This window comes from Panicum virgatum, chromosome 9K (genome assembly GCF_016808335.1).
Source record: "Panicum virgatum strain AP13 chromosome 9K, P.virgatum_v5, whole genome shotgun sequence".
Lineage (NCBI taxonomy): Eukaryota > Viridiplantae > Streptophyta > Magnoliopsida > Poales > Poaceae > Panicum > Panicum virgatum.
In genome coordinates this window covers 3,725,372-3,742,524 of record NC_053144.1, presented here as the reverse complement: position 1 = coordinate 3,742,524, position 17,153 = coordinate 3,725,372, and the positions used below count along the sequence as shown (strand labels likewise).

General features: G+C 46.2%; 3 protein-coding genes, 1 long non-coding RNA gene and 1 pseudogene across 4 annotated transcripts; 1 reads left to right on the top strand and 4 right to left on the bottom strand.

Moving 5' to 3' along the window:
- Positions 1-1,720: 1,720 nt before the first annotated feature.
- LOC120649432 lies at positions 1,721-4,217 on the top strand. Its single transcript, XR_005665253.1, has 5 exons — positions 1,721-2,424; positions 2,506-2,593; positions 3,321-3,527; positions 3,752-3,823; positions 3,918-4,217. It is a non-coding gene; the product is annotated as an uncharacterized LOC120649432 (long non-coding RNA).
- Positions 4,218-6,191: 1,974 nt separating this feature from the next.
- Positions 6,192-8,515, bottom strand: LOC120649428. The gene is made up of 2 exons (XM_039926220.1): positions 7,814-8,515; positions 6,192-6,929 (listed from the first exon to the last, which is right to left on the bottom strand). Exons 1-2 carry the CDS (start codon positions 8,338-8,340, stop codon positions 6,521-6,523), a joined length of 936 nt encoding a protein of 311 aa, XP_039782154.1. The 5' UTR covers positions 8,341-8,515; the 3' UTR covers positions 6,192-6,520.
- A 394-nt stretch (positions 8,516-8,909) lies between these two features.
- LOC120649430 (thioredoxin H2-2-like) lies at positions 8,910-10,902 on the bottom strand. Its single transcript, XM_039926222.1, has 3 exons — positions 10,576-10,902; positions 10,341-10,463; positions 8,910-9,218 (listed from the first exon to the last, which is right to left on the bottom strand). Exons 1-3 carry the CDS (start codon positions 10,705-10,707, stop codon positions 9,084-9,086), a joined length of 390 nt encoding a protein of 129 aa, XP_039782156.1. The 5' UTR covers positions 10,708-10,902; the 3' UTR covers positions 8,910-9,083.
- Positions 10,903-11,051: 149 nt separating this feature from the next.
- LOC120648964 lies at positions 11,052-15,293 on the bottom strand (annotated as a pseudogene).
- A 130-nt stretch (positions 15,294-15,423) lies between these two features.
- LOC120649429 (TLC domain-containing protein At5g14285-like) lies at positions 15,424-16,726 on the bottom strand. Its single transcript, XM_039926221.1, has one exon. The coding sequence runs from the start codon at positions 16,516-16,518 to the stop codon at positions 15,751-15,753; it is 768 nt and encodes a 255-aa protein (XP_039782155.1). The 5' UTR covers positions 16,519-16,726; the 3' UTR covers positions 15,424-15,750.
- Positions 16,727-17,153: the final 427 nt, after the last annotated feature.

Genomic DNA, 17,153 nt, shown 5'->3' with positions numbered 1-17,153 from the left:
CGTTTTACACAAATTCATTAGCATATTCTTGATTTTAGGTAAAATTTTGTGTAAAACTAAGCATGCACAATTTTGCAGCTACCTGCGTTTTACAATTCGCAGCCCTACGTGCATGCTTAGTTGTAAAATTGTGGTTTTGTCCTCCTATTTTAGGTCCTTAGTATATGCTCTTTACAATGTTTTTTATTTATATATTTGAAATCCTATAATTCTGATCTTATTTCGAGCCTTTTGATCCGGTTCAAAACCTAAGATTTCGACGGCCTTGTTGCATCCTCTTACAGCTGCAAGCAGAGACCTTGCAATAACAATATAGTCAATAAAGCACATAACGAAAACAAGCCCATGTTATTTTAAAATGGGAAATGTATTACGAAAAATAAAGTACCTTTTTCATAACAATCTAATTGTCATTGTTGTCGATTATATAACTATTAGCGGTTCAAACAAAAAAAAAAGGTTTGAGTTGGCATGCTGCAGGCTTAAACAAGAGCTATTAGGTTGCTAATAAAATGCACTGAAAATATAATTACTACACACAGGCGGAAAAAGAGAAAAGTTGCATTCATTTAATCTTTTGCCACTCTTAAGAGGTGGCAATTGATGCGTGGGTCATCAGTCAGTGAGGATCAGATTCAGATGTGTGATCATTGATGGTAAACCGTGTATCACTATCGGGCCGATACCCGATAAGCGCATATGTCGTTTTCCTAAAAAACTGGTGGTACCTGGATACATTTTTTATTTTTAAGAAAATAAATAATATGTATTATTAAAATTGAAACTATTCAAGACAATCTAGAATCATAAATAAAGTCCCAAAGACTAAATATCATGGACCCCACAGCTCACGTGAGAGAGACACAAATGACCTAACTACCCCATCGTTATCCATTCCCGTCATTTGTCCTTCTCTCCCTAGGGCTGGATATCAAGCCAGCTCGGCTCGTTATGGCTCGGCTCGTTATAGCTCGGCTCGTTAACATATTGGCTCGGCTCGGCTCGTTATACTAACGAGCCAGCATGCTAGCTCGGCTCGGCTCGTTAGCGAGCTCGAGCTAGCTCGTTTGGCTCGCGAGCCAATGTAGAGAGACAATATGAACACACATCATCACAGAGTATGGCTCGTTTGGCTCGTTATAGCTCGTTTGGCTCGTTCCAATTCTTGCTTCTTATGCTGCTCTTCTTACCCATTTTCCAGTATTGTTCCAATTCTTGCTTTTTATACAACTATTCTAACTCATTTTTTATATAAGCAACCTCTTGTTCATACCTTGAGGAGTCATAAAGCTGACTAAAATAGAACTGAATATATATCATTTTGAACTTAGGGTCAAGGATTGTAGCAATAACAATGACATTGTTCTTCTCTTCCAAATATTTATCAAATTTGTTTAACATTGCAGCACTCATTTTCTTCAAATATGAGTCATTAGAATTTTTTGTCTTTAACAATGCACCCATTTAAATTTGCTGGCTTCATAATTAACTGGCTCATTATGGCTCACGAGCGGCTCGCGAGCCAGCTCGAGCTGGCTCGTTATAAAACGAGCTGGCTTGTTATAAAACGAGCTAGCTCATTATAAAACGAGTCGAGCTCGAGCCGAGCCATTAACGAGCGAGTCGAGCGAGCTAGCGAGTTACGAGTTTTTCGTCCAGCCCAATCTCTCCCTTAGCGGGCGAGCTAGAGCAGCAAGCAAGGTGGTGTCGTGGTGAGCGAGCATGGCAAGCAGATCGATGCGGCAAGCAGGGGCAACGGAAGTCATGTCTGGATACGTATCGGACGTGTATCATCGGTGTATCACGTATCGGTGGATACGGGATACGTGCTTCTATGAAGCCTGATTTAAAAGCCTGCTGATTTCGGCTACATGTGAGAAATAAGCCGGGAAAAGAGAAGCCAACAGTGCGCTCTTCCCTTCCCTTCCCGGCCGCCGCCGCCCGCGCGCCTTGGGCCGCCGTATCGTTTGCCCTGGGCGGTCCTGCGACGAGCGAGCGCGTAACGTCTTCTTTCTTTTCCCCTCCCCCTTTTCCCTCGGGTTGTCGTCTCGACGACTCGCACCGTACACCAGCCTCGGAGCAACCATGGCCTCGGTCCCGCTGACGGTGGCGGAGACGGAGTCTACTCCCCTCATCGGAGTCGTGACCGAGACGGAGACGGAGACTGCATGCTCCCCTCATCCGAGTCGTGCCAGCGCAGGATGCCAAGGCCCCCCGCGCCGCCGCGTCCGTGAAGATCAGGCGCCGCCTCTCCCCGACGCGGAGAGAGGACTTGGAACGCCTTCTTCGAGTTGCCCCCCCAGCCAAGCAGTCCTTGTTCTCGCGCCTCGCGCGGCTGTGGCGCCAGGCCTTCGGCCGGTTCGATCCCCGCTCCATCCCCTTCGATCAGCCGCTGACTGGGGAACAGATGGATATGCTTGAACGGTAACGCCCCTCGTTCCATCCGTTCCGTTTTCGATTGCGTATATTACAATTCAATGCCGATCTATCCCTTTTTTTATTCAGTCATCATCAGCCGGGCCACTTCGATCGATTAGCTTTGGATCGCGAGCTTACCATGGATTGCCTGCACTACTACAACAAAAAGAATCCGGTTCGTGATCCTACCCCTTATCTGCATGAAATGGATGAATGTGTGACAAACTGCAATTGTTGTTAGTGATTCAAAAAAAAAGGGTAATCGTTGCTAGTTAGTTTGATTAGCTCCGGGCATGATTATTCGTGGTATGCATCCAAGCACAGCACAGGCTCTATTTACTCATACCGGCTGATTAGGCTTTCATCATCTATACTAATCAAGTTCGCGGCTTCTGTTCAGATAAGGGCCGCAACAAATATACATCTCGGTGTTTCAACATCCATTTTTTCTAGTTTTCCATGCACCCTTTCCATGCACCCATAACGATTACAGGCCACAGCCAGTACATTGGTTAGTGTTAATGCATCCATACCAATTAGAGGTCTGCAGCTTTGTCTCCTGATTAAGGTTGCAGCAGATATACTGATTATGTTCACACTGTGTACTCATTATGGGCGCAGCTTGTCGACTGACTAGGTGCCAAAGCATCTATATATTGATCAAGGTCCTAACTTGTGTTAGGATCACAAGTATAATGATTATTAACTTGTTTACTGATTAGGATCACAAGTATAATGATTAACCTGTGTACTGATTAGGATCACAAGTATACCGATTTGGGTTCAGCACCAATTTCGATTAGTGGCCGATGCAACCCATTAATCTAGTCTTTCGTACTGTTTTTGTACTGCTACACATGCAAATTTCCTTACCTCGTGAGTGATTGGATTGGTTTGAGCAGGGCAATGAATATGAGCCTGCTCCAGGTAAGGTGTACCGGCACTCCTATTATCACAATGGCGTTTGCTGGTCTCATGGGAACTTCGTGGCTCGTAAGAAGCGCACTGGTTGGTTGTCATGTCATTCCTTCCTGCCGCAAGGACTCTCTTTTTCTTTGAGCTTGCTGGTACAAAAGATTTCAATGGCATCGTCACGTGCTCCCGCTTAGGTATGCTCTACTTCTTTCTTGATGCATCTTCTCTCTCGTTTCTCTTCTATACAACACACCTATCTTGTATGTACTCGTTGGAAGAAGATAAGTACAGTTGTGATCTGATCTGTTTGCACTTTTTTATATTGTTATATAAACAAACCTCATGAGTACCTTTGCAGTTACATTGTAATGCTTTCTGTATAAATTAATTTTTTGCCTTCTGTTCCTTCTGTTTTCAGATGAACCAGTTACTGAATCTCACAGTGTCTTGGGTTTCCGTCTTGGGTTCTCTACTCGTCGTAGTGGCAAATGTATGAACCCCCTCTCCCCGTCCTCTCACACAGACCTCACGATCGTTCACTTTACTCATTTTTATATATTGCTTGGCTTCGTGTGTTTTTGCAGTCGATTCCTTTTGCAAGACGTGCTCCGGGCGCTTTGATGTTCCACATCCAGCATGTGAACATCAGCATGTGGAGAAAGTCTGTGGAATGTGTTATCTTCGCTCCGATGTGCTGCATCCGCGCCCTGGAGAATTCGCGTTTGGCTATCACAGTCCTTACCGCCCCTACCCTACTAAGCACTGATTATGTCATCGATCACTGTGGATGTGAAAACTGACTTCGTAACTTAACGTTGTGATTGCTTTCCAAGTTGCTATGTCACTTGGAAACTGTTCATATATAAATATGCTTTTGCTGGAGACGTGTGAAAAATTTCAGCCTTTTCTATGACTGCACTTTTGTTTTATGTGATACTAGGAAATATGCCCGAGAACTCTAGCTTGGATGACGATTAAATTCCTATGAGAACTCTAGCTTTACAAGGTTATTTTTTAATTCTTTTTCTTGTCCTAAGCCATCCGGATACTTGATATTCAAAATATTTTGCTGTATAAATTTGATCATCTCCTGTGATGGTTTGCAGTAAAACTGATTAACGATGGCGTGACTAACACATCGTATGTTGTTAAGTGCATACAGATCATCCTTGTTCCTAATAAGCAATAAAAGTATATTGTGGCCACTTGGTAGCCAATGGCCAGTAGTGTGCCACAATAGAGGCTTGTTTTCCCTTTTAAACGGCTATCTAAACAAATGCAGAAAAGTGATGTGTACAACTGTAATCGCCCTTCAAAACTGTGGAAGAACAATAACCATCCATAACCATTCCGGGAAGCGCAGCGGCTTTAATTTATTTGTATCCCACGGCCGGTCGGTGGTGATGCCAGCAGGCGACGCCGCCGGAGTGCACAGGCAGAGGAAGTCCTCGTCGTCGCGATGGGGCCAGGACCTATGCGCCATGAGCAGTGAGCACCAGCTGGGGGTCGGAGCCGCCGTCGATGCGCCGGAGGACGGGGCGACGGGCGCCGACGTGTAGGAGGCCTCGAGGCGCCGACTCGGCAGGCAGGGGGAGGGGAGGGGGTCATGTAGAGCTAGCGCCGCGTCGGTGGAGTCGTAGACGAGGTAGTATCCGCGATCTCTGGGGTCGTGGACGCCAAAGTAGACGATAAGGACGAGGAGTCCCTCGCTGGCGATCTTGACGAAGCCCTGGGCCTTTATCGCGCAGCGGGGGTCGAGGCCGAGATCCGCCTTGATGCTCCGGACCGCCTCGTCGCCCAGGCGGATGGTCATGGTAGAGGTGAGATCAGTCGGGTGGTCGGGGCGGCGCACGTAGAGCGTGACGCCCTCCACCAGCTTTTGGCCGTCCCTCCCGCACCCGCAGGCCACCTTCCTAGAGCAATAGATGCTTCGGCCCCGGTGCGTCGTCGGCGATGTGGTTCAGACGGTACAGGACGACCCCCATCACCATCAACTCTTTCGCCGGATCCATGGCTGACGCGCGGCGGCGGTGTCGAGGAGGAAGAGGACTAGAGAAGAGCTGCGAAAGGCTCGAACCGATCGGCGGGAGAATATATTTATAGAGTAAAATGTATAAATAGTCACTATAGTCGTTAGCGTGTTTCAGTTTGGCCATTGTATTTTGAAAAGTGCAAATCGTGGTCACTAAAGTCGTTTAATAGTATCAATTCGATCGTTATCTCTATAGCCAATACGTATTTAGATGACATGGAGTCCAATGTGTTCTTTTTTTCAAATTGCTCCCTCTCGTTTGAGTTATTTGAGACGCATAAATATCAACCTGACAATGGACCTTGCTATCTAAATCAAGTACTGGTTTGACCCGTCGCCGCCGCAATGCTCCAATTCCACGGGGTGTTGAGCTCGAGTCGAGATCACTTCAATAATTTGTGCATACATGGAATTATGCAGGTACTAGTTTATTATTTCCTAAAGCTTGGAAGCTTATTTTTCCAGAAATTTTGATTCAAATGGCATCTCGAAGATGAATCGCTTCACTCTGCATCACTTGGCAGTAAAAGTTAACAGGTTTAATCTCTACTTTTTGCAGATTTAACTCAAATGAGAGAGTAATTTGCAAACCAGAACTCCACTTTTGATGCCATGTCATCAAAATATGTATGACTACAGAGGTAGTGACCGTATTGATAGAGTGAAACAACTTGAGTGGCCGCAATTTGCACCTTTCATAATATAATGGCCAAACTGAAACATGCTAACAAGTATAATGGCTATTCATGCATTTTACTCATATTTATATATAGCTGATGGATGGAATCCTTGGGAAGCCGGCGTTTCGATGGGCCTTGAGAGTTAGTGTCCTGCCTTCAAAAGTCCAGTACCAAATAAGGGGCCTTTCAATTCAAGGCCAGTTACAACCCAGCTCACAATGTTTTTCTCAAAAGAAAAAACTATGATGTGATCACCAGACTCAATGAGAAATAAATATGGAATGTACCTACACAGACTAAAGTTACTCGGCTATGATTCTACTAAAATCACTGGGTGACGGCATATAGCTCGAGAGTTTGCTCTGCGAATACAAGCAAAAGTAAAAATGTGAGAAAATTTTACACAACTGTAATTCACACGTAAGTGTGAACTCTGCATACATCAGAAACAACTTCGTTGAGACTTATCAGATCATTAGGCATTGGCTGACTTCTTGAGGGATCGAAGTACATTCCACATGACAGTTGATACAAGGAACAGAAAAACTCCAGTGACAATCGCATATTTCAGACCGAGATTCATGAGCAAGTTCACCAGCAGGCCTGCTAGGATGACTCCCACAAAGTTTGCCGAGAAACCTGACCAGAACGGCATACCTAAGACGGAAGCAATGATTGCTCCTGTCCATGCCCCTGTTCCTGGAAACGGAACAGCAACAAACAACATCAGTCCAAGCCACTGGAATTCCTCAACAGGTGCCGCTTTCCGTCGTGCCCGCTCAAAGAGGAGGTCGATAAGTCGGGTTGCAGAGGTGTTTCTCTGAGAGAGAAAAGTCGCAAGTTTTTTCAGGTAGAGGATGATAAACGACACAGGCACCATGTTCCTGGAGAAAGACATAGCAGGAATCAAAACAAGTATATCTACCGTACACCTTTTTATTCAGAGAATGAATCAATAATAAGATTTGTACTAATTCTGACAACAGGTATTTATGTGCTACTGAAAAGGGTATAAACATCACTGCAACAGTAGTCACTTACAATAACTGTAAGGACTAATCATATCCAAATGCTGAATAAGCTAAAGAACAAGTCTCTTTAATTCGCTACTGGTCGGCGGTCCTCTATCTTGTTTTCAGTCCCTTGCTTCTTCGTCTTGTGTTTCCTTTAACACACTTTATACTCCTTTTTAGTTAGGAAAAATTTAAATAAGTAATGAAGTATTGTCATCTTTTGATCTCAGCAACTTATCCACTGATAGACAATTAATTACAATCCAGAGCATATACTAGGTGTACATAAAGATAATAGGTAAGCTGTGCTGTGGATGAACTTTAGTTAACTAGAATGTTCAGTTAAAACACTGAACAAAATTAGCCAGCATATATTCACTTAGTTCACATGTCATCACAGTTATCGTTCTGCAGCATATCCTAAACAATCCATAAATTTCAGAAGTTGTTTAATTATTCGTAGTTCAGTCGTCCAGACAGGTGAATTATGCTACTACCCCACTTTAACATGTGAATTTCATTGCGTTAAGGCGGGTTCTGAAGTGTTGGCTACTTTTATTCTAGAATCTAGACATCAGTTGAGAACAAATAGCATGTATCCCACAATTTGGATTGGCATTAACAACTATTCGGCGTGTAATCCCTGCCACTCTGAACCACTGGGCATCAGTAATTCATCGAACACCTAGTGGTCAAGTACTGGTGCAGCATTGACCAAAAGAGAGAGAGATGGAAGAGGATACGAAGTTACAAACCCAAGAACGGATAGGACGGTGAGGCGGACGGGGTGGAGCCGCATCCAGTACCCGACCGGGATCGCCCCCCGCAGCTCGATCACCGGCAGCGTCGCGAGCGCGAACACGACGGCGTCGTCGGGCCACCCGAGCCTCCGCAGCGACTCAGCCACCCGCAGCCCGAACCCGGACTCCTTGATCGAGTCCTCCGCCGCCGCCCACGCCGCGCCGCAGCCGAGCACGGCGGCCGCAGCGCAGCAGCCAAGCGCGACCAGCGCCACCCGCTTCAGAACATCCCAATCGGGCGCCTCCCGCTCCGTAACCTCCGCCTTCGCAACCGCCGCCGCACACGGCGGCTTCGCGACGGCCGCTCCGGAACAAGGATTGCGGGGAATGGAGGCCCAGAGAGGAGAAGCGGGCGCCCGCAGGCGCCGTGCGGGAGGCGAACCCGCCCGTGGATGCGCCGCGAGGAGAGGCCTCCACCTCCACGATGTCAGCTGGGGCGAGGTCGCCGCAGCGGCGGTGAGGACCGAGGACGCCATGGCCATTTGGGATCCCCTCCTGGATGGATAGAGCCGGAGCTTTGGATCGGCAGGTCTATTCCGGCGGCGGTTACGAGGCAATGAGACGCTGGAGAAGGAGAGACCGAGGCTGCTCGCGCAGTCGCGCCATGGGAAGGGACTGGTCCATCCGCGTGAGGGGAAACCGGGGGCTCTGGCCTCTGGCTTGGCTTGTCACGCTGGAAGGTGGGGTCACATTGGTACCACCTGTCAGTGAGGCTAGGGGCTTCGGGGCTACGCCAATTGGTGGAAGAAGTCAAAGTCGCACGGAACATTCGAAGCTCACTTGGAACTTGGAAGTTGGAACAGAACTCACACCGAATCCTTGGTAAAAATCATCCAAAACACTCGGTAAACTCGCACAAAACATGCCAAATTCACCCGTGAAGCTGAAACAGATCAATCAAACTCGTTCGAAACACGCCAAAAGCATAAACCCTGGTGTTTTGGCAAGCAGAAACTACCAGCAATAGCATCATCACCTCCAACTCTGCTCCAGTTCTGGAACCCATGCAGCAAACTCATATGATTCATTTGGAGTAAACCAACAGGCAAACTGACATTCACATCCAAGTCTCAGAAACTTTATTAACCCAGGCACGTTTGTAACCGGTTCACATAAATTCTGCAGCATTCAGAGAAGAGAACGACATGGCATTTCAACCTGGGCAAACCACAGGACTCCCCCACCATTTCAACATGGGATTGCATGCATTGTTGAGTTAGTATGACTAAGATGATCGGAACATGCCGATCTTCCTCTCGAGCTCGTCCTTTTTCGCCCCAACCACACGGCTCACCTCCTTCCCACCCTTGGCTAGTACGAATGTAGGCATCGCCTCTACCTTCCATGTCCTTGCCACATCCTGAAAAATTCCAAGGTGTCATCAATTAGAACGTTCAGTGCTGAATATGTAAACTTCCATCGCGGCCTTGTGAAGGAAATTTCAAAGTTGCCTTCACCTACATTAATCAATCCTCATTTTTCTGTTCCTGGATGTGGAGCTGTGCAGTCTTTAAAATATGTTCTCAAAGTGTAATCACTATTCCGAACATACAAAAATTACCCCTGAATACTGTCTAACATACAAAATTAACCCCAACTACTGTCTAACATACAAAGTTAACCCCGAATACTGTCTAACATACAAAGTTAACCCCAAATACTGTCTTCCATTTGAATATACTTTATCATTGAACTTTTCAAATCCTTGTAACTTGTGAGTCCGGATGGATACAACTGATCCATCCAAGTAGGTGCTACGAGACATCCATTATAACCTATTTATTTAGTACCTTCATAGCATCAACACTTTCACATAAACATAATCGGTCACATTCAGGTGGGCGCAAACACAATTTATCTGAGCTCTGAACCTGATGAAACAGTTCTTATTTGAGGCTGAACCTAACCAAATTACTAGTTTTAGTGCTACTGCTAATCGGAGCCCCGATAAATTGCATCGGATTCTGATGACCTATTTCTTTGCTTTCAGGCTCACAAGGACAGAAAGGTATGCACAGCGTGTTCTAATAATGCAATAAACCTGCTTGAGCCCTCTCCTCTATTTGGTTCTACTGGTTGACCTCCAGAAAACGCATCAACATAGGTCAATATCTAATTCTATTGAACGAGCAGCCACCATGATCAAGATCAAGCTTAGTACAACTAAATGCAAAGACGCATCCAGACTCCCAGATTAGCAGAACTGAGGTCGATTTTCGCACAGCTATATCGGAACATCTGGATGATTGGGGAAAATCGCAACGAATTCCTCACTGTTCCGGTCTCCAAACTGTTAGGTACGACTCTGCCAATGCTACTCGGTACACGATCATACCAAGGCTAGGTCAGAATCTTTCCCCAAGCACAACACAAGCGCCAATTCCGCGAGCTCTCGCTGGCTTCTCACACTGCGGCTGCCGAATTCGCCCCCGAGGCGGCGAACAAAGCGCACCGGAAGAAGGAACGAAAGGAGGAGGCGTACCGCGAGCTCGTCGACGTCGATCTTGACGAAGACGACGTCAGTGTAGCGGGAGGCCATCTCCTTGAAGGCCGGCTCGATGAAGCGGCAGGGCCCGCACCAGGACGCCGAGAAGTCGATCACCACCTGCGGCGCAAAGCAAGGCGGCCGACCCCGGTCAGATCCAGAACACCCAACACGGGGCGTGGGGGGGCTAACGAGGAGAAGCGAAGGGGAAGAGGAGCAGGGGCCAGCTGACCAGCTTGCCGCTGCTCTTGGCGGCCTCCCACTGCTGGTCGTAGGCGGCCTTGGAGTGCGCGGCGACCACGGCGGAGTTGGGGTCGTCGCCCGCGGGCGGCGGCGTGAACATGGTCGAGAAGAAGGAACCCATCTCGCTCGTCGCCTGCTCCGCCCGCCCGGTGCGGTTGCTGGTCTGCTTGCCTGTCGGCTTGCTGCCTCGCTGGTTGGGGTGTGGTTGGTTTGTTCGGCCACGGGCACGGCACGGCGGTGAAGCGAGGGAATCGTGCTAGTTTATGACCCCAGTCCCCAGTCGCGTGGGTCTCGGCTCGGGGCTTCTGACCTTTTGAGGACGGGGGATTTGGGGAAAACCTCACCTCCTTGCTCTCCGTCTCGCACCGGAAGGAACACCAAACCCTGTCGATTTTGCGAGCCAGCCGAGCGAGGGAATGGGATTCTTCGTCATCAGAATGCGTGAGATGTCAGTACAAACACGCCTTGTTTAGCTGCCGATCTGTTTTGTCTCGCATCAGACTAGCGTCGTGTAAGCCAAGCCAGCCCACCGGAACGGGGGCATATACGCATATGCCGGAGCAGAATGCACAACCGTGTCAGCACGAGGTAACCAGGCTCCTTTTTAGGTAAAAATGCCGCCGCCGCGCATTGCTTTCCGGCATCTGCCAAGAGCTTTTGTATTTTACAAACCCACCGTCAAGAGCTGATTCAGAGTTCGTGCTTCAAGACCATCACAGGCGCTATAAATAAGTAAACTATGGTGGCAATGTTGCAGGGATCCAATGGTCTCTCGCGGAGGTGCATCCTCCTGTGATCCTGTCCTACGCTAGAATCTTCCCTTCTTTTGATTCTTTTCACGCTTGCGATGGTTGGCGCTCGGCAGTCGGCACCCACACCGCGATCTTAGGTTCTAGAGTGCCAGATTTCAAATGAAATTGTGCCCGGGAGTGTCAGAAAACTAGCGTACAATGGAATGGAACATCCTAAACGAACAGTGCTTACTCAACGAGGCGACCACCCACAGCGTGCCAAACGAAACGAAACGAAACTAGCGTTCTGGCTTCAGGTCGCTGGCGACGTACTGACTCGCAGCATTCTGATTTCAATGAAAGATAAACCTCGTGTTCTTTATCTGCAAGAAAAATCAGAAGCTAAATAAGTACAGCATGAGGATACTTGATGAGATGCATTAGTAATTATCTCCGTGAAATAACATGAGAAAACACACTATCTATTTTTTACCCCAAGAGCAAGGACATCAAACTACTGTAGCAGTCAATTTAAGGAAAAGTAACTGTTACATGCCTGCTTTGCAAATCACCACCGCATCAATTCATACTACACGAAGTCCAAAATAACAGAATGGTAAGATGTAAAGTTTGAGTGGTTACGCCCTATATGTCAATAAAAAGACAATAAACTATATTGTAATCGATAGAAACAGCTTTTGAATATGGATTACTATAGACGCGGAACACTCTCTATAGTTGTATCACAAGAGGATATGAAAGGACCACATGACTAGTTACAAAAAAAGGTGCGTGCATTGATTAATCACCAAGTCTCAAATGTATTCAAAAGTTAAGGTTTGAATATTTTTTTAGGAACAGGGCAGGTGATCTGCCTTTCATTATAGTAGGATTGTAGATATGCAAGCACAAACCAAGGCTGGCCAGTCAGAACATTGAGGAAACAAGGACTGACACAAAAGATCAGCCAAAGAGAAGAATGTGAAAGGAACGTATAAAGGTTTCAATTAGAAATCAAAGGAACGGGAAGTATGGGTACCTCAATTAATAAGTCAGAGCTTAAGTTAGTGCATTTGTAGCTTGGTATTTCCTTGCTAATTGCTATTAACGAAAATTGGTCATTTCCCAATGTTCTTAATGTGAAAAGACCCAGCTTCATCCATCTTGATAACAGCCTCATTATCAGAATTACGCATGGATTAAATATAATGGTACAAAAAGTGTACTACAGTAGAAAAGAAGCTGACTTAGCAAAACAAGAAATTATCATCTTGTAGGGCAGTGTGCACAATAAAGGCAAGGGGAACAGTGTATGATGTCATCAGTAGAATGCAACCAACTGGGCGCCATAATGTGAACATATATCTATTAATTGTTTTTGAAAATGGTCCAGAATGATATGATCAACAGAGTATTGAAAAAGTTATTGCAAGCGGGAGTATGAGCAACAAGTGCCACAATTTTAGAAGTTCCTATTTCCAAAACAAGCCTGTGGTCAATTTACACAAATGGAAATATTTTTTTTACACATGGCATTTGAAAGAAAGAAGGGCGGGCCTGGTGCAGCGGTAGAGCCTACCGTCTGTAACCGGAAGGTCCCGGGTTCGAGCCCTAGCCTCTGCACATTTGTGTGGGTAAGACTTGAGGCTTAAAAACAACCCTTCCCCAGACCCCGCACAGTGCGGGAAGCCTACGGCATTGGGTACGCCCTTTATGGCATTTGAAAGAAAGAAAAAAAGTGTTAAAAGCTGCAAATTCCCCAACAGAAAACATAAATACATTATATTAAACTAAAAGGAACCTAAATGAAACACAACCAATCGATGCCACCTTTCCAGCCCCTAGTACTGTCTATGGGATAAAGTAGACTGCATTGCTAATTCAAGCAAACCTCACAGCCTGCATGTTAAGACGTGTTTGACCAGCATCAGAGCATAGTACCAATGTTTAACAAATCCATCAAGGTGGCAATGCCAATGTGGCATAAAGAACAATTGTGAGTGCCAATCAGAGAAAATAATCATTTTACCTTAAAGACAATGTAAATAAAATCTTAATATCTCATTCTACAGGGATATATGTTTCTTATCTTTTTAAAACATACACACACACAGAAGTTAAGTCCACTATTATGAGCCATTTCCTAAGTAAATGCAGGTGATATTTCTTAACACATAATGGCAGTTCAAGGAATTGCCTGTCGGCGAGATATTTTATTTGCCCTCCCTTCTTTTCCCAAATCAATGTCAACTTTAACATCTTATGTCTCTCTTCCAAGAGTAACCTGCATGAGCAAAGAAAAAAATCAGAAGATGGTAGCAAGAAATATTGGTTTCTAGAAATTGAGATATATATCTGGCAATTTCTGAATAACACCCAGGGTCTTTTTTATTTCCATTTTGGGATTTATGCTCTGATCTGAGAGGGCTGGGAGATTCCCTGTTGCATTTTTCGTTTGTGTATGGAGTATGCAGTGAATATTTGTATCGCTGAGTGACTGGGTGTTAATGTAATACCCCTGCAACTGCCACCACAAGATTATTATGGAAATTGTGCACTTAGCTGCCCCCTCTCACTTACATCCTACAACCGATTTAGCTAAAACAGATTGCTGACCTCAGGATCCTTTATGTAGTATTTCAAGTGCAGTCCATAGGTAAACTGCAAAGGAACCACGTGACATTATAGCCCTCTTCATATAGCATGCCCCCTGTTCCAATCTTGTCAATGCCTTCCCGCTTTGCGGGTGATGAGATCTGGTAACTGAAATTTGCAAAAAAGAAAAAGAAAAGAATACATTGTGTTCCATCATACGCAGTTTTTATGGTATACCACAGCAAGGTTGTTTGCATTGAAATTGTGATTAAGAGGAAATGATCACATGTATATTGCATAGTGAGTCCACACGTAATAACACCCACTCTTATACTATCACAAGAACAACTCATTATACAAATATATACTCCTTAAACCCTCAGCCAAGAGCCAACCAATGCCCTGTTCAAGGTGCATCTAGCCTTTAAAGATTCTAGACTCTGTCATCACAGAACACTAATGCTAAGCTTACAAAACGAAAAGAAACATCTCTATATGGTATTTGCTTAATTTGCCATACATATATTGAACAGCAAACAAATTTTGTAATACATAGACATTTACCTTCAGGATGCATCAAATCAGTCTTGATCCCATAGGATGAGATCCTGGTCAAGAATCTGCAATGAGCAAGGTACGTGACTAGTCAGAGACGTCAAGGTAAAGAGCTCCTAGTAGCTGAGCTAAAAGATATATACCAAAGCTTCTAGATCGTAGTAGTTTGGAACATTGTTTCATTGTCAGGGATTCTTCTGCTAGAGCTGGTGTTGGCACAGTTGGAACAGGATCTTGAATACCCAGATCTGAAAAAGTGCATTTGGTGGCATAAGTAGAGCAGCCTCATCACCTAATTCTGGTTGACCATCAATTGACTTGTCTTGAAGATCAGGAGCTTGAATTTTGTAAGTTAAACCATGAGAATTATCAAAACTCTCCCATCGTTGAACTACAAGGTGATCCTTCACCAAATCCAGCAGCGCTAAAAGAGGGCAAAGCGCAAAGCTAGCATCCATGTGTTTGCACATCTTTGTGTCAATGGGCCTACAGTTGTTGAAGGACCTTCTGACGGCTTAGTTCCTAGGAAACCACCTTTATCATGTGACACTGAAACTTCTTTTTGCTCTGAAGTGGATGGGCTAATCTTCATTATTTGGAAAGAAGGTTGGGCATTTGCCACATCTTCCACCATTATCGCCAAGTCATTTGCTTTGGAATGTTAAGCATTCTATGTAGGTCTGGTTGCCGGGGAGGCTGAATAGGTAGTGTTCTCGGCTTACTGGCCCAAGGTGAACTGCTCAATAACGGTGAACTGTAACATGTGTCGATTCCTTCTGGTAGGTAAACTTAATTTTGGACGAAATTGGTTATACAAATTATTTAGACAATTCGATGGTCGCTTGATTTTTACGTCACATCGAGCAGCATAATAAATCATTAAATTATTGGAGGCAGCTAAGGAAACGGTTGCACACAACGTGAAGCACGCAACACTACGGTCAAACCAATGCCAATGGCAACAAACAACAGCGTACCCTGTCATTGTTTATTGAGCAGTACATTTACAATTTGATCACGCACAAGAGAGAGATCACACAATTCAAATAATTTTTCCACACAATGCACACTAAACTAGCTACCTGATCTGATATCTTTCAATGAAGGAATGAAGAGATGAATCTTACAGATAAGCATTCCCCACCAATATCATCTGAGATCAACATCTACCACCATATCACCAAAATCATGGTCCTCAACATCCATGCCGATTCATGGAGAAGTTTGGAAAGATTCTGCTGCTACATGGTTGGTACACCAGTTCATGGCTAGAGTGAGGTGGCCTACGTGTCTTTCATTGATTTTGCTGTAGCTTGGTTCCGTTCCCTGAAGAGCTCCTTCCAGAGGTTCCAAATCCACAGGTTGCTGACAGCAATGGCTGTGCCGACAACAACAATCCAAGAGATCCGCACCCACCACGGGATGACGTCGACAGCTTGGCCCGACAGGTAGAAGACGGTCATCTTGAGAAGGAAGAGAGGGCCGGCGACGCCCCTGACGAGCGTGTAGAGCACGTAGAAGGGCGGAGAGAGGGCGCCGTAGACACGCGCGGCAGCGGGGGACTGGTCCCGCCAGATCCCGGCGAGCGTCCAGACGTTCTGCAGCAGGCTGGTGACCTCGGCAAGGACGAGGAGGACGAGCAGAGCGTACGCGCCGTGGCGAACCATGTAGCGGCAGGTGAGGAAGACGAAGAGCGTGGCGAGGTGGTGCGCGATGAAGAGGACGTCTCCGGGCAGGAAGGCGAGATAGTGGAGCAGGTCCATGGTGAAGTAGGCGATGCTGTAGTCGAGGACGTAGTCCTGGAGGCGCGCGTTGGGCGCGGCGAAGGAGCGGAACCCCGCGGGCAGCGCGAGGATGGCTCCCGCCGCGGCGAGCGCGGCGGGGGTCCCGTGGAAGAGTGAGATGAGGCAGCTGGAGCCGTCCAGACGCTGCCGCGGCGCCCACCGCCGGAACACGAAGAGCTGGCCGACGCAGTAGATGGCGGCGTACATAACGAGGAACGCCGGGTACAGCCACCGCTCCTCGGCGGCCAGAGACGCCAACAACTCCATGGCCGGGCTGCGCCGCGAGATTCGCGCCGGGAAGGCAGGAACCCGCCGGATCGATGCGAATCGAGCGCGGCGGGGCGGGGAAGATTGGATGGAGGTGTAGGGTTAGGGGCGGCGGCGGAAGCGTGGACGGAGGGGACGGCTCTGCGGCTGGGTTTGGTTTTTGCGGTTGGGAAGGGGAGAAGGCGAGGCGAGAGGTGGGATTGCTGAAATTGGTGGGGAGATTTAAACAAGAAGAAGGGATTTTTTTTTCCGTTTTCGTTTCGTGTGATTTGAGGCTGATTTCTGAATTCTGATAGGCTAGTGGAGAGTTTTAAACTCCTACACGAAAAAGACTTGGATCTCTTTTAAAAAATATTTATACAACGGAAATAATAATAAAATATTTACAATCATCCACATATTTGGTGCACAACATGCACCGGCATATACAAGCTTAATTCAATCTGAGCTACTTTAATTTATTTTCATCAATTATACTACGATTCTTTAGATAATCATAGTGCAGTGCTCAATTCATCACTCCTTAATATATTATGAAAGCAACGTAATTTATATGCCAATTTTGAAATTAGATTAACAATCAAACCCTATTTCTGCATTAGGTCTCATAGTGTGGATGTGTTTGTTATATAAAA

Excerpts from the sequence above, each read along its gene's own strand:
- LOC120649428 (XM_039926220.1), bottom strand. The coding sequence starts at position 8,340 with ATGGCCATGGCGTCCTCGGTCCTCACCGCCGCTGCGGCGACCTCGCCC. Across the intron at positions 6,930-7,813 it reads ACCGTCCTATCCGTTCTTGG|GAACATGGTGCCTGTGTCGT; the intron begins GTTTGTAACTTC and ends GTCTTTCTCCAG.
- LOC120649429 (XM_039926221.1), bottom strand. The coding sequence starts at position 16,518 with ATGGAGTTGTTGGCGTCTCTGGCCGCCGAGGAGCGGTGGCTGTACCCG.
- LOC120649430 (XM_039926222.1), bottom strand. The coding sequence starts at position 10,707 with ATGGGTTCCTTCTTCTCGACCATGTTCACGCCGCCGCCCGCGGGCGAC. Across the intron at positions 10,464-10,575 it reads CCAAGAGCAGCGGCAAGCTG|GTGGTGATCGACTTCTCGGC; the intron begins GTCAGCTGGCCC and ends TTTGCGCCGCAG. Across the intron at positions 9,219-10,340 it reads TCGACGTCGACGAGCTCGCG|GATGTGGCAAGGACATGGAA; the intron begins GTACGCCTCCTC and ends GGAATTTTTCAG.